Source organism: Rhinatrema bivittatum, chromosome 4 (genome assembly GCF_901001135.1).
Source record: "Rhinatrema bivittatum chromosome 4, aRhiBiv1.1, whole genome shotgun sequence".
NCBI lineage: Eukaryota > Metazoa > Chordata > Amphibia > Gymnophiona > Rhinatrematidae > Rhinatrema > Rhinatrema bivittatum.
Window position 1 is genome coordinate 272,689,208 of NC_042618.1, and position 16,074 is coordinate 272,705,281.

Below are 16,074 nucleotides of genomic sequence, written 5' to 3' on the forward strand. Positions count from 1 at the left end.
CGGGAGCACCAGCGCATCCACCCCCTCCGAACCGTGTTCCCGTCTTCGGCTGAAGAAACGAGCCGCTTTGGCATTTACCCGCGTCGCCATCAAATCCAAGCATGGGAACCCCCAACGCTGAGTTATGAGTTGCATCGCCTCCGCTGACAATTCTCACTTTCCGGGATCCAGATGTTGGCGACTGAGAAAATCTGCCTGAACGTTGTCCACGCCTGTGATATGGGATGCCGTGATGCGGGTCAGGTGTCGCTCCGCCCATGCCATTAACAAGGCCGCTTCGGCCGCCACCGGGCGACTTCTTGTGCCGCCTTGCCTATCAGACAACGGGCGACTTCTTGTGCCGCCTTGCCTATCAGACAACGCCACCAGGGTGGTGGCGTTGTCTGATAGGACTCGCACTGCCGACGGTGCACCAACGGGAGGAGTTGACGCAAGGCCAGCCGAACCGCCCTGGTCTCCAGACGACTGATGGACCAAGTGGCCTGACGAGAGGACCAACGCCCTTGAACTGCCCGGGACTGACACACTGCCCCCCAGCCCGAAAGGCTGGCATCCGTTGTCACTACAATCCACTGTGGGGGTTCTAAGTCCACACCCTGAAGAAGATGGTCCGGAATCAGCCGACTAGACGACTCCCAATGCGTGGAATGGAGGAATGGGCCTGCGCGTCTTCATTGCGCTGTCTTATTGGGGGTAAAGGCATGCGATGTTCCCGAACACTGAGGCTGTCTGCCACGAAAGGAAGGTGACCAAGATTGGGACAGAGACATCTGTTGCCTCTGAGAGAAGGAGCCTCCTCTCCCCATACGGAAATGACATTGGCCTCGAAAGCAACCCTTAGAACCCCCAAAGGGGCGAGAGTGCCTGGGCTTGTCCTCCGGCAACTTATAAACCTTGTTGTCCCCTAAGTCCTTAATGAGCTGCTCAAGCTCGTCCCCAAACAACAACTTCACCCTGAAGGGAAAGGAACCTAAACCCGCCTTAGAGGAAGCATCTGCTGCCCAATGACGAAGCCATAGCGGATACAGCCGAGGACACAGTGCGAGCCGACGTCCGAAGAAGATCATATAAGGCGCCGGCAGCCTCCATACGGTTGGCCTGTTCCGCCTCCCCCGGAGGAAGGTCCTGGGCAGTAAGCAATTGTTGGACCCAGCGAAGCGTGGCCCGCTGCATAAGACTGCTACAAACAGCCACCCAGACGCCTAGCGCCGAAACTTCGAAGATGTGCTTCAATAAGATCTCCAACTTCCGATCCTTAAGCACTGCTCCCCCCGTCACGGGGATAGTAGTGTGTTTGATCACCGCCGTGACAGCTGAATCCACCTTGGGGATCTTGAGGAGGTCTACGGACTCGGCCAGCAGGGGAACAACTTCTCCATAGCCCTGCTGACACGCAATGAAGCCTCTGGCAGTTCCCATTCCTTAGAGACAATTTGGAACAATTTAGGGTGAAATGGGAAGGTTTGTGGAGGTCCCCGGAGCCCCGCTAAAACCTCATCTCCTGGAGAAGCATCCGCTTCCTGGGGGGGCGCCGGGATTCCTAATTTCATCAAAACACGAGAGATCTGGTGATCTAGCTCATCTTTGCTAAATAATCGCAGGACCTGGGGATCATCCACCTCCACTTCCAGGCCGCTTCTGCCTCCAAGAAAGCTTTGTGCATCAAGAGCACAAACTTCAATGAAAACGGAGCTGGCCCCTTTGAGGTATCCCCCGCGGGACGGGAGTGCAGGGGAGGAGGAGGAGGGGGGGCCCCGAAATCCTGAATTCGCTGTGGGCTCAGTGCCGGCGGGGAGGGAGGAGGGAAGTCCCCCTCCTCCGATGCTCGGAGTGCGGCATGGCCAAGATGGCCGCCGCTCCTTCTTCGGTGGGAGGCGGGGCCGACCTACGAGGGAGTGAGGCTCTCCGCGAGCGCGAAGAAGCTGAACTGCGGGCAGCGCTCGGCCCCCGAGAGGGTCCCTCGCCCCCGGGAAGGCATCAGGAGCAGAGGTCCTCTCGGGAGAGTCGCACCCCCGCAGGCCGAAGATCGCGGCATGAGACCGCGCCAAAAGAGAGCGCCCTTCAGGGAGCACCTCTCAGCGATGCCTCCACACAACGCGCCGGACAGCAAAGCCACCCCCTCCGGAGTCCCGGGACCTTTGAATGTGGCAGGCTGGGGCTGAGGATAAGTGCACCCCTGCCTGTCCCCAACAGGTCTTACTGGTGCTTTCTGGACAGATTCCCTTCCATATGTCCAACAATGTACTCCAAAAAGCCCCCTTCAGAGGGAAAGCTCTGGTATATGCAACCTCGGGTGGGGAGGGGGGGGAGTGGGGGAAGAGTCACTGGCCCACCGATAAATACTCCCCCCGGTCCCTTAGAAACTATCTATCTCCGGGTATTTGGTCATAGGGCATTGCCCTGCCAAGCCTGCCCTGAACAAGACCCCTCGCAGTGCATGAGACCAAAAGAAAGAGGAGAAATTCCTTTTTTTTTTTTTTCTAAAACTGTCTCACCCACTAATTGATCTAGTCAGGGTCACTCCAACCTGTACACCCATGTAGAAATTTGGAGAGATCAGGACCGCAGGTTATGCCTCTCGATCTGCTGGAGTCAGAGAAAATACTGAGGGATCGCAGGTGGCACACCAGTATATCTAGAGGGTGCTTTTCAGCTTTTCTCTGACTCCATCTGCTGGAGGTGAGGCATAACCCAGCAGTCTGGACTGATCCTGGTACGTACAGGGAATGCTCAGTTTGACTTATTCCAGTTAAAATAAATGCGGCTGCATATTGTAACAAAAAGCACGTAGATTTTTTTTTTGCAATGCCAATAGACAGACTATTGCAATAATCCAACTGAGCAAAAAGAAAAGCTTGAATAACCAAACGAAATAACCCTACAGTCAACAGCAGTTTTAAATGCATTACCATCTTCAGTTTATGAGATGTCTTTTTTGCTACCTATTTGATTTGGGAAACCATAGTTAATTTGGAATCAATCATGACTGCAAGATTACACACCTCATCATATATATTTAATTGTGTTCCAGAGTAGGAGAACATTATACTTTCATGAAGCGGGGATTGCTTTCCAGTCCAAAGCAATGATGATTTTGCTATATTTAAGCATAAATGATTGTTTTTAACCAAATATTGATCTTTCTCATATAAGATAGAAATTCAACAATCGGCAGTAAACCACTATTATAAGGGACATAAAATTGAATGTCATCTGTGTAAAGATAGTACATCACTCCTGAGCTTCTAAATATATCCCGTAACAGAGTCAGACATAAAAGAAAGTGCAGGACAACAGTGCTGAGCCTTGTGGAAAACCTATGGCAATCAATTTCCAATCTGAGCTGAACCTCTTGGTATCTTTCCTCCACATATTATCTAAACCACGAAAGAACTGGATATGCCAATCCAATTCCTAAGCATTTAAAGCAATAAACCATGATGGACAGTGTCAAACTCTGCTGTAAGATATAATTGGATCAACACCCCCGACTTTCCTTTATCTAGCTTGCAATGCAAAAAATCTAACAATGACAACAGCAAAGTCTCTGTCCATGCTATTTCCTAAATCCATATTGTTGTTTATCTACAACTTTATACTTTTCCATAAACTCTTATATAGCATTGAGCCAAGGAAGAGAGTCATTATGAATAAGTTTATTCATATGTTTTGTATTTGATTCTGCTATTCTCAGGGAGCCAATGCAGGGATGCAAGCACAGGTAAGATGTGGTCATGTAATCTCATGCCAGATAATAGCTGGGCCGCCAAATTCTGTTCTACCTGCAAAGGATGAATAGTGCATGCGGTAGACCTGCTAAAGAGCATTATAATAAATTGAGCAAAGTCAGGACTAGAGCTCGCAAGGCTGATCGGAAATCCCAAGAGTCTAGAAGTGGCTTTAGGTGGCTTAAAATATGCAATTTGTAGAATGAATTGGGTTTCTTTTTACTAGAGAATGAATGTTTTTTCATGGATTATTGGTATATTCATTTATTTCATCTGCTATACAAGCTTGCATCCATTAGATGGCATCATAGACTAAATAATTGTTACATAATTATATTGATGTTTCCCAACCTTTTCAAGACCAAGGCTTACCAAACTGCATTATGTAGGCAGTGCGGATATGGAGAGGACTTGTCTGGCAAGAGAGCTAAGGAAGCATTGAAAGCCTCACCAGTCTCTTCCAAACGTTAAAACAAAAGTAAAGAGAGACACGAATCTGTCACAATGGACCAGCTCCCACTATCTTCAACTGCAGAAGGGAGAACTTAAAATGAAAGAGGCAGCCGGCTCAGTTATCATAGCTCCAGAGCTCCTTCACTACTGCTGCTGCTCCCAATACTTGAGTGAGTTACATCCATTGTTCACTGCATACTCTATCTGTATCACTCAGCCTGGGGTTATGACAGAGGCTGGAAGGACTAAACAGGAGGCATGGGAGGAGCCCTGGATTAACCATTAAGCAAAATAAGTACCTGCATACGGCACCAAGAGAAGGGGGGGGGGGGGGCACCACAGAGTGTTGAAAATTTGCATTTTCCTGTTGCCCCCTAGTTATAAGTAAATAATTTAAATAATTTAAAGTAAATAATAGTTGCTTACAACTATTTAGTGTTATATAAACAACATTAAAAAAAAGTTTATATTTAATATAGTTGTAGGGTCTGGCCTGGAAGAAAACTGAATTTTTAACCTCTCATTTTACCTTATTGAATCTTAATGTCTTGTCAGTTAAGCAATGGAAGGGTCGAGGGGGCACCATTACTAGGCTGTGCTTAGGGCATCAGTCGGCCTTAATCCCGCCCTGCTCAGGAGGGGGAAGATAAAGAGCTGCTGTATAAAAATGTAAGTGCTGCATGAAGTGGGACTCTGCTATCCAATCCCTACAATCTGCCCATTGGTTACCATGCTCCAGGAATCATGCTGTAGCTAGGAAGAGGAGATATGCATGATTATACATGTTTTCAGAAAGGAGCTCCTACATATTTAAGAACAAGCAGTGGTGCTTTTTGTTGCTGCAAGGTGCTAAGAGCAGATTCCAAGTGCTAGCCTGGATCTGAGCACCAGGCAGTGTTGACTTTTCTGAGTCACACCTAATCAGGTCTGAAGGCACAATGGATGAGAAACATTATACCAATTTCCAACCAAAATTAGATCAATGTAGTTATCCCTCAGGATATGGGCACAGCTAACTAATCTGGTAACAAATAATGATAATCTGACCCTACAGATCTCTCTACCTACTTGTATATCTATATCTATACATATAAAATAAAGAGAAAAGCAGTTTTCCATTTTGAATTCACCTTTCTCTCTTTGGTTACAAATTGGTTAAAAGGCAGGAAACAGAGTAGGATTAAATGGACAATTTTCTCAGTGGGGGGTGGGTGGGCAGTGGAGTTGCCTCAGGGATCTGTACAGGGACCTGTGCTTTTCAATATATTTATAAATGATCTGGAAAGTAATACGAGTGAGGTAATCAAATTTGCAGATGATCCAAAATTATTCAGAGTAGTTAAATCACAAGCGGATTGTGATAAACTACAGGAGGACCTTGTGAGATTGGAAAACTGGGCATCCAAATGGCAGATGAAATTTAATGTGGATTTAATGTGGCAAGGTGATGCATATAGGGAAAAATAACCCATGCTATAATTACACAATGTTGGGTTCCATATTAGGTGCTACAACCCAGGAAAGAGATCTAGGCGTCTTAGTGGAGAATACATTGAAATAGTCGGCTCAGTGTGCTGCGGCAGTCAAAAAAGCAAACAATGTTGGGAATTATTAGGAAGGGAATGGTGAATAAAACGGAAAAAGTCATAATGCCTATTTCCCTGTACGTACCCGGATCAGTCCAGACCATGGGTTGAGCCTCCTGTCCAGCAGATGGCGACAGACCAAAACCGAAAGGGTATCCTATATCAGGACAGAGCCCACCCTGCAGCCCTTCAGTATTTCTCTGTCTCCAGCAGATGCAAAAGCTCACCCTGCGGTTCCCTGATCTTTCAGTTAGCCCCTTTCCTGCGGGCTCTCTCCTTTCTTCCTTTGTACTGGATCAAGCAAGGACTTTTCTGTTGTATTAGTTGAAAAAAAAATTCAGAGACAATTCTATGTTCCTTTTTTTTTTTTTTTTTTTTTTTTTTTAAAACTTCACAGGAGACAGTGCTGTCTCCTCGCTCTTGTGGGGCCTAGGGGGGCTTGCCCCTTGCATTCCGTAGCCTAGGCCCCTTTCCCGGTGATCCTCAGGTGGGGTGAAACTGGTGGTCCAGTCACTCCCCCCCTGCCTGGCTCCGGTACGTCGCTTCCCCGGCAGTGCCCCATAGGGATGTACCATTCCCCTATGTAAAGTGCATACACAACCACGAGAAAAAAAATAAAAATAATGTAAGGGTGTACTTTTAAATTTGGGCACTTTTTCTCCTTTGTGTCAGCAGCCGAGGTTTGTTTTTTTTTTTTTTAATTCTTTATCATTTTTTGATTACAAATTGAATCAAGAAAAGAAAGACATATATAATATTCATACAATGAACATTATTTTTGAGGGAGAAGGTTTATCATAAACATCTCTCAAAATTTTAAAACAATAATCATAAACTAAATGGTTATTCACCTTCTTCCAATTTACTCATCAAGACAGGAGCCTAAAAATAAGCAAGTTTTTAACGCAATAGGGAATAATCCTAAACAATAATATTACAGAATTGGTCAGAGTTACCTTACAATTACCAACAATGTTCTTGGTTGGAGGATCTATTCTCCTTCTTTTTGGACCCTCTGTTCTTCTAAGAACTTTTCTAAGCATTGCGGATCATAATAAAGCAGCCGAGGTTTTTTTTTTGTGGGGGAGCGAGCAGGATTCGATCCGCTGCCTCCGCTCCTCCCAGCAGCACAGCCCAGCTGATTTTCTCCTGCTCACGGCTTCTCCTCTCAGAGGATGCCACGTTCGCACTGCTGCCTCGCATGTGGAGAGCCCTCTTCGCACGAGGGCCTTTGCTCCGGATGTCTGCCGGGTGGGGAGGGCCCCTCCCTGGCAGCGGCGAAAAGTCAAGCCCGGGGTCGATCCTCCCACCGCATGTCTAGGCTGTTCCCGGGTCGGCAAACCGCAGGAACGGCAATCATATTGGGAGTTTCGGCAGTCCCCAATTCGGGGCTGCAGAGGGGTGAGGACTCAATTTTGGCAGTCCCCCCCCCCACCCCCTGATTTAAGCCCCGTGCGGCCCCAGGATGTGGTCCCTGACCCCCCCCCCTCCACTCCTGCAAGTCCAGGCCATGTTTTTCTTCTGAGTTTGTGCTTCTAATGCACAAATCTTATCTGGCCAGCTTGCAGGAGGAGGACCCTTCCTCAGGTCTTCTCCCAGCCAAGATCCCGTGGCTGCCCCCTCCGCTTGCTCCCACAGCTCCAGATCCGCAGGGGCCTGTCCGGGTGCGGGTGGTGCCGGGCCCCTGCGGATTTGGCGGAGACGCCCCCCCGGAATAGGATGACCCCCGGGTGCTACGGTTATTTCAAAGGGAAGAACTGGAGCCCCTCATTCCCTTTGTTCTTCAGGAGCTAGGGATCAAGGGGCCCCCGGCGGATTCTCTTATGGCCACTCTGCTGGTGTGTATGGATCCAGTCCTTGTGGGACTCAGGGCTCCAGCCTGCGCTTTTTCCTTCCATCCTATGCACAAGTTGCTGCTTCTCAGGGAATGGGAAGTTCCCGAGGCGGGGCTTCACGTAGGGAGAGGCATAGACAAGCTCTATCCTCTCCCGGAAGATTGCCTGGACATGCTGAAAATTCCCACGGTGGATTCTTCAGTCTCCGCTGTTACAAAGCATACCACCATGCCAGTGGTGGGAGCCACGGCCCTGAAGGATGTGCAGGATCGCAAGCTGGAATTCCATCTCAAACGAATCTTTGAAGTTCTGGCCCTGGGAGTTCGGGTGACGATCTGCTGCAGTCTCATGCATCAGGCAAGCCTTAGGTGGGTCCAACAATTACTTGGCACCCAGGACCTCCCATCTGCAGAGGCGGAGCAGGCTGAACGGTTGGAAGGCGCCATTGCGTATGGGGAGGATGCCCTGTACGATCTCCGGGTCCAGGCAAAGGCAATGGCTTCGGTGGTCTCGGTCAGACTCCTCCCTCTGGTTACGTCGTCCAAGTCTCGGTTGGGCACTCTGCCTTTTAAAGGTAAGTTGCTCTTCGGCGAGTACCTTGAGCAGCTTATTAATTCCTTGGGGGAGAACAAGGTTCATAAGCTGCCTGAGGACCGTCCGAAACAGTCACGAGCTTTTGTTCCCTCTCGTACCCGATTCAGGGGCCAGCTTAGATATAATGTGTGGGCGCGAGGTGCCACTACTAGAGGTTACCCATCTAGATCTCAATCTTGGTCTCAGTCCTTTCGAGGCTGCCGGTCCTTCTGAAATGGGGCTCCTCAGCGCTCCGTGCCCAAGCCGGCTTCCCAATGAGATTCGGCCGGCCCATTCCTCCATACCCAACCTCGGTGGTCGTCTCTCCCTGTTTTATGAGGAATGGGCCAAAATTACATCAGACCAGTGGGTCCTCGAGATTATAAGTCTTAGAGTTTGCTCGAGATCTGCTGGATCTGTACGTCATCTCTCCTTGCGGACCTCTGAAGTGGGCTGCTGTGGATCAAACTCTCACCAGGCTCCAGGGACTGGGGGCTACTGTCCCAGTCCCAAAGGCCAAACTTGGCGCCGGCCAGTATCCCATCTACTTCGTAGTGCCAAAAAAGGATAGTTCCTTCCGTCCAATTTTCAAGAGAGATTATCGTGCCCTCAAGGTACCACATTTTCGAATGGAGACCCTGAGGGCGGTCATAGCGGCTGTTCACTCTGGCGAATACCTGGCCTCTCTCGACCTGACGGAGGCTTACTTACACATCCCGATTCGTCACGAGCATCAGAGGTATCTTCACTTCCACATCTTGGACCAGCAGTTTCAGTTCCGGGCGCTGCCCTTCAGCCTAGCCACCGCACCGCGCACTTTTACCAAGGACATGGTGGTAGTGGCAGCCACCCTCTGGCGAGAAGGAGTCCTGGTCCATCCTTACCTGGATAACTGGCTCGTGCGGGCCAAGTCGGGCCAAGTCGGAGGTTCTTTGTCCACAGGCGGTTGACCAGGCCCTTGCTCTCCTTACCTCCCTCAGGTGGATTGTCAATTTCCCCAAAAGCAATTTACAGCCATCCCAGGTGTTGGAATTTCTGGGGGCGCACTTCAATACCTGGTTTGGCAAGGTGTTCCTGCCCCACGCTTGAGTGTCCAAGCTTATGGATCAAGTGCATGGTCCCCAGGACCAGGACTACCTCCTGGTCCTGGGGACCATGGCTTCCACCATCGACCTGGATCCTTGGGCTTTGGTGCATATGCGACCATTACAGAGAGCTTTGCTATCCCGTTGGCAGCCGGTGTCGGAACAGTTCCAGACGATTCTCCCACTTTCTGACTCTACCGTCGCCAACATACAGTGCTGGCTATCACTTCCGCACCTCCTGAGGGGGATGCCCCTTCAGACTCCACAGTGGATTATAGTCACAACGGATGCCAGTCTATCTGGCTGGGGAGCGGTCTGCCAGTCTCAGACCACGCAGGGTTACTGGTCTCCAGTCCAGTCCCGTTGGTACATCAATCGCCTGGAGGCCCGAGCGGTCCGTCTGGCTGTTCAGGTTTTTCTCTCTCTATTCCATGGCAGGGTGGTAAGAGTCCTTTCAGACAACTCCACTATGGTAGCTTATATCAATCGGCAAGGGGGCACCCGGAGTCGCCTGGTGGCCCTGGAAGCCAGCTGGCTCCTTGCCTGGGCAGTGTCACCTGGAGTGTCTAGCAGCCTCTCACATAGCGGGCAAGGAGAATGTGCAAGCCAACTTCCTGAGCCGCCAGTGGCTCGATCCAGGCGAGTGGGAGCTCTCTGACGGAGCGATGGATCTGATCATCAAAAGGTGGGGTCCCCCTCACCTGGACATCATGGCAACCTTGGGCAATGCCAAAGCCAACAGATTCTTCAGCCGCTGGAGGGAGCACTGTTCAGAGGGAGTGGATGCCCTGGCTCTTCCCTGGCCCCACGACGTCCTCCTCTACATATTTCCTCCTTGGCCTCTCGTAGGCAAGGCTCTCCGAAGAATAGAACTTCACAAAGGGCCGGTCATCCTGGAGGCTCCCGAATGGCCCCGCAGGCCGTGGTTTGCGGATCTGGTAAACCTGGAGACGGCTGGGCCTCTTCATCTCAGCCATCTCCCGCATCTGTTATGGCAGGGCCCCGTATTTTTCAACCAGGCGGATCGCTTTTGTCTAGCAGCCTGGCTTTTGAACGGCGAAGACTAAGACGGAAAGGATATAAGGAAGAAGTTACCTCTACCCTCCTTCGGGCTCGTAAGCCATCTACTTCTTTGGTTTATGTACGCGTCTGGAAAGTCTTTGAGAATGTCTGTGCCAAATTGGGTGTTTTGGTGCGCTCGGCCCCGGTGGTTCTTTCTTTCCTGCAGAAGGGTCTTTCCAAGGGCCTTTCCTTTAGCTCGTTGCGCGTCCAAGTGTCTGCCCTTGGCTCTCTCTTAGGTCGGGTGGAAGGTCATGCTGTGGCTTCTCACCTAGACATTGTTCGGTTCCTCAGGGGTGCCAAACATTTGAGGCCGCCCATCCGGTCCACTTGTCCATCCTGGAGTCTCAATTTGGTCCTTCGGGCTCTCTGTGGGGCTCCGTTCGAGTCTCTCCGTCGGGCTACCCTCAAGGATCTTACGCTTAAGACAGTCTTTCTGGTGTCTATTTGTTCTGCTCAACAGGTATCGGAGATCCAAGCGTTGTCCTGTCGGGAGCCCTTCTTGCGGTTTTCTGATTCGGGGGTTTCTCTCAAAACTGTCCCTTCCTTCTTGCCGAATGTTGTTTCTTCTTTTCATGTCAACCAGTCAGTGAACATTGCGAGTCCAGTTGGAGGTGATCTTCGCCGGCTTGATGTGAAACGCGTGTTATTGCACTACCTCCAGGTCACCAATGAGTTTTGGGTTTCCGATCATCTTTTTGTTCTCTGGAGTGGTCCAAATAGGGCAAACAGGCTTCTAAGACTACTATTGTTCGGTGGTTGAAGGAGGCGATTTCTTCGGCCTATATCTGCCAAGGTCGAGAGGTTCCTGAGGGCTTAAAAGCTCATTCCTTGCGTTCTCAGGCTACTTCATGGGTGGAGAGTCAGTCGGTCTCTCCACCGGAAATATGCAGGGCCGCAACATGGAAATCCCTGCATACCTTTGCTCGCCATTACCTTCGATGTGCAAGCACCGATCTTTGGTTCTTTCGGTCGGCAGGTGCTTCAAGCGGGACTGTCTCAGTCCCACCCGTTTTAGGGAAGCTTTGGTACATCCCATGGTCTGGACTGATCCAGGTACGTACAGGGAAAGGAAAATTAGTTCTTACCTGTTTAATTTTCATTCCTGTAGTACCACGGATCAGTCCAGACACCCTTCCCTGTTTTTCTTTTTCTGCCGTCCACTCGAAGTTTTTATTTTTGCAGGTCTCCGGATGAAAGTCACCTATCATTGTCTTAAGAACACCGGAAGCATCTGTGTTGATGTCTAAGGATATGCAAGAGCGTTCTCCTACAGAGGCCATTCAGTGTTGGTAATGGCTTCGTTTGTTATTCACTTGAGTCTTCAGTTGCTTGCTTATCTTTGTTCTTATCTGCTTTGACAATGGTTATACTGAAGGGCTGCAGGGTAGGCTCTGTCCTGATATAGGATACCCTTTCAGTTTTGGTCTGTCTCCATCTGCTGGACAGGAGGGTCAACCCATGGTCTGGACTGATCCGTGGTACTACAGGAACGAAAATTAACAGGTAAGAACTAGTTTTCCTATCGCTCCATGGTGAGACCGCACCTTGAATACTCTGTACAATTCTGGTCACCGCATCTCAAAAAAGATATAGTTGCGATGGAGAAGGTACACAGAAGGGCAACCAAAATGATATAGGGGCTGGAATAACTCCCTTATGAGGAAAGACTAAAGAGGTTAGGACTGTTCAGCTTGGAGAAGAGACGGCTGAGGGGGGATATGATAGAGGTGTTTAAAATCATGAGGTCTAGAATGAGTAAATGTGAATCAGTTATTTACTCTTTCAGATAATAGGACTAGGGTGCACTCCATGGCGTTAGCATACAGCACATTTAAAACTAATCGGAGAAAGTTCTTTTTCACTCAACGCATAATTAAACTCTGGAATTCGTTGCCAGGGGATGTGCTGAGTTCAGTTAGTGTAGCTGGATTTAAAAAAGGTTTGGATAAGTTCTTGGAGAAGTCCATTACCTGCTATTAATCAAGTTGACTTAGAAAATAGCCACTGCTATTATTAGCATCAGTAGTATGGATAGACAGTTTTTGGGTACCTGCCAGGTACTTATAGCTTGGATTGGCCACTGTTGGAAACAGGATGCTGGGCTTGATGGACCCTTGGTCTGACCCAGTATGGCATGTTCTTATGTTCTGGTTTTGCAACTAAGTAGTCTTAATAATGAACACATTATTTCCTCTAAGACTACCTCCTGAGATGTGAAGGATGGAGCCTCATAGATGGAACCTCAGATTCAGGGATGGTCAACTAACAGTGGGCTACTGCTAACACTGCTTCTGCCTCCTTCCGGCCCACACCTCTTTCCCATCACATGGGCTGATTTGATGCTGCTGTCTTATTCTGGCCTCCAGAGGCTGATGATTTGGCTATTCGCATTCTTTTGTTGTTCTCCTTCCCGCAGTGTCAAATCATGCCTATAAACTTAAAAATCTGCATGGGAGAGGAATTCTGTACAAAAATTCTGCATTCCACAGAAGTTCTCCAGGAGTACTCTGTGTACATTTTTGCTCAAAATGTAAACCTTAAATATTGGTTTTAAAAAGAAAATGATCTATTTTATTTAAAAGCATTTGTTACCCACCCCTCCAACATTCAGGGCGGGTTACAAGAAAATATAAATAAATGCAACCCCATAGAAAAATAAACATACCTGTCTCCACTCTGTATGCCCATCGGGATACAGTAGTTAAGCTCTAGTCTTGCAATGTTGCCAAGTCGGAGGACTATCCCTGCACCATAAGACCAGCGAATGCATTCTGCTAATTTACGAAGATGAGCTTTGGGACCTTCACCTAAGAAGTGAAAAGAAACATGGTTACGACACTAACACACAGCAAAGAAGTTACGATTATCATTGCCTGGCCACCAAATGGTGTCAAAATGTGCAAAGTTTCCCAAGAGTCTGGCCTGGTAGTTTGATAGTTCTATGCTTTCACAGTACTACAAATCAAGATCACTAAGAGAAACAAACCAATTCTCTCAGTCTGGGGCTCTTGGTCGGAACAATTATTTGAGGGAATTTTAAGAAATTAAACAGTATACTCAGCAACTTCCTTTCCACCTAGTTCCTCCCCTTCCTTTAGAGCAAAGAGGGGTAAGGTGGCCTTTCTTAACATCCTTCCATCACACCTTTGATCTTATGCATTAAGCACGCCCTTTTACCGGCTTCATCTCTCTTGCAGTCTAAAGGAAAACAGTCTTGTTTTATTCTGTGGGGTGTTTTGGCTCTTTACTTTCCTTTTTCTAGCCTATTATTTTATAGTATTTGTAGTACTGGTTTCATTAAAACATGCAGAAACCTGGTTGAACACGCACAAGTTTTAACCTTGGATGTTGTGCCATTTGCATGTTTTTCATGAACACTCATTAATCAATCATCTACCAAAACTTCTGTATTTACTCACTTGATGGATTTGCATTAATAAAAGAGCAGGGAGTGTTAGTGCTGAGCTTTAAAGACTACACAGGGGAATTGAAATGGGAGTTTGGAGATGAGTGTTGCTGGAATATGAAAAGCACACTTTCCTAGCACCTAGGAAGCTGGCTTTAGGAGAGAAGCTTAAAAAAAAGTGGGAATATAGTCATTACCTCTGATCCTGCCATTTTTTTTTTTTTTTTAACTAGCCCAAGCTCTTGCTGTAAGTGAACACAAGAGCTTGTTTATAAATAGTGATTAAGGTGAAATTTAAAAACTTACCAGTTCATTTTTCTTTCCTTTAGCCCTGCTGGACCAGTCCAGACAAGTAATTATGCTCCCCCTCCCCCACCAGCACAGAGACAAAAAAAAAAAAAAGCTTAAAGCTGACAACACTTCCCCTATAAAGGTCTGATACTGCCTTCAGCTCTTCAGTATCATATGTCAAAGCTGAGACAACCAAAGGCAATTGTTTGTTTTTGTTTCCAAATCACCACAGCCAAGACACTTCACTCCATGGTCATTAACCCAGGAAATAGATAATCCCTAAAATAAGGTCATGATTAGGCCAAATACTTTCAGAGTGGATAACAACATACTCCCTTCAAGTTTTCTGAACTTGTAAGACTGAGAGCCCTTGATTGTTGCAGCTTCCCTGGGGCAGTTCTGGACTGGTCTGGCAGGGCTAAAAGAAAGGAAATTAAAAGCTAAGTTTAAATTTAACTTTTCTTATTGTCCATATCAAACCAGTCCAGATAAGTGGGACTACCTAAGATCCACCCAGATCGGGCAGGAGGAAGCAACAATAGCTCTCAGAACTCCTATTTCCAAGGAGTTTTCCACCTGTTCACAGACACTGAGCTGCTTAGAGCAGGGATGCAGGATTCAAGAGCAATGCCCTACCATTATCCACTTCTGGAAAGATAAGGTTTGTTTCTGCCTATCAGGAGTCCAGCACTCTTGTTGAGTGGACTTGACAACCCTTTGTGACCTGCAAACTTGTTGAGCAGGCTAAAGGGCTCAACTATTTGATTCCTCCTGAAAGCAAATCCTTAGAAATTTTAATAAAAAGTGATTTGAGAATGGCTGTCCCTGTTCTAGCCTACACTGCCCAATTTTCTCACAGTCATAAGTGAGAAAAAAAACTGATTCCAACAGAAGTGAAACACTATCCTTAGATCAGCGATAAATTACCAAAGGCCACCAAGGAGATGAATTTCAATAAGACTCAAAGAGATGCCCTATGAGGCTTGAGAGGAAAGGAGTCTGGGCTAAGTTTTGAAAGGATCTAGATTCCAAGTCAAGTAGACTTTCCACAGGGGAGAACTTGCATTCTTTTACTCCCTGGAAGAAAGAATCCCAACAGAGAGTAGCGAGAGAACTTACATGACTGTGTCCCTTGCACAAGCCAGAGTCAGTCTTTGCCCTCTGCAATACTTAAGAGCTATACCTTCATCCAGTCTCCTTTGGTGGAAAGACAAGATTGAAGGAATGGATCCCTAAAAGGAAAATATCTCTTCTGTTAAACTGACCTCACAGAGGCTCCAAATTCTAAGTCAGGTCTGCTGTGTAGTCCTCTTTCATGCTACTGAAGGCTGTAACCTCTGAGACAAAGTATCCTCACTATGTAGCTTGGTTCTTTCAACAGCCAAGGTTGTAAGAGACAATGGAAGGGATCATCTAGGAAGAATCTTATTAGGGGAAAGGGTGAAGCAACACTCCTGCTTGCACTTTCAGAACTCGGTCTAAGGAATATCCAGGCTCAACGGGACGACATGCAGGAGACTGGATTAGGGTGGCCAACTTCTCCATAGACCTGACCTGGACACTCGAGGACTGAGGTGGGAGTTCACCTCCCCCTCATTTGCATAAAATAAAATCAAGAAATAAAATCAATATCTTAAGACCATACTAATAGGAATGGGGAGGAAATATTTACTTCATATGCGGGAGAATGAGGGATAGGTTGCATTCTGAAGGGGGTTGGAAGTGTGTGTGTGTTTGTGTGTGTTGCTTTACATAGGTTTCAGGGGAGGGGGAATTTTTCTGGAATAACTGATATTGTAGTGTTCACCATTGGCAAAAGGAGGGGGCAAAATAAATGCTGCTAGCAGAGAGGTGTAGGGCAGAGAGACAAGAGGCTTGCTGGGAAGGGAGACGTGGCAAGAGGAACCAGGCCAGACAACCATCTAGGATGCATAGTGCCAGGACCCCAGTCCTGGAGGGCTTGCAATGACTGCAGAAGAGAACGCGGGGAGCTTGACCAACTGATTGACATGAAAAGAAGACACGACCTTTGGTAAGAATGACGGGACCGTCTTG

General features: G+C 47.8%; 1 protein-coding gene across 4 annotated transcripts in view; it reads right to left on the reverse strand.

The window, feature by feature from the left end:
• The window catches only part of SAMM50 (SAMM50 sorting and assembly machinery component), a 209,052-nt gene that overhangs the window by 17,525 nt on the left and 175,453 nt on the right, over positions 1 to 16,074 (reverse strand). For all 4 annotated transcript variants that reach the window (XM_029600121.1, XM_029600123.1, XM_029600120.1 and 1 more), the window contains one exon: positions 12,988 to 13,129. In XM_029600121.1, the coding sequence (XP_029455981.1) occupies positions 12,988 to 13,129 (142 nt within the window). The remainder of the gene's footprint in view (positions 1 to 12,987; positions 13,130 to 16,074) is intronic.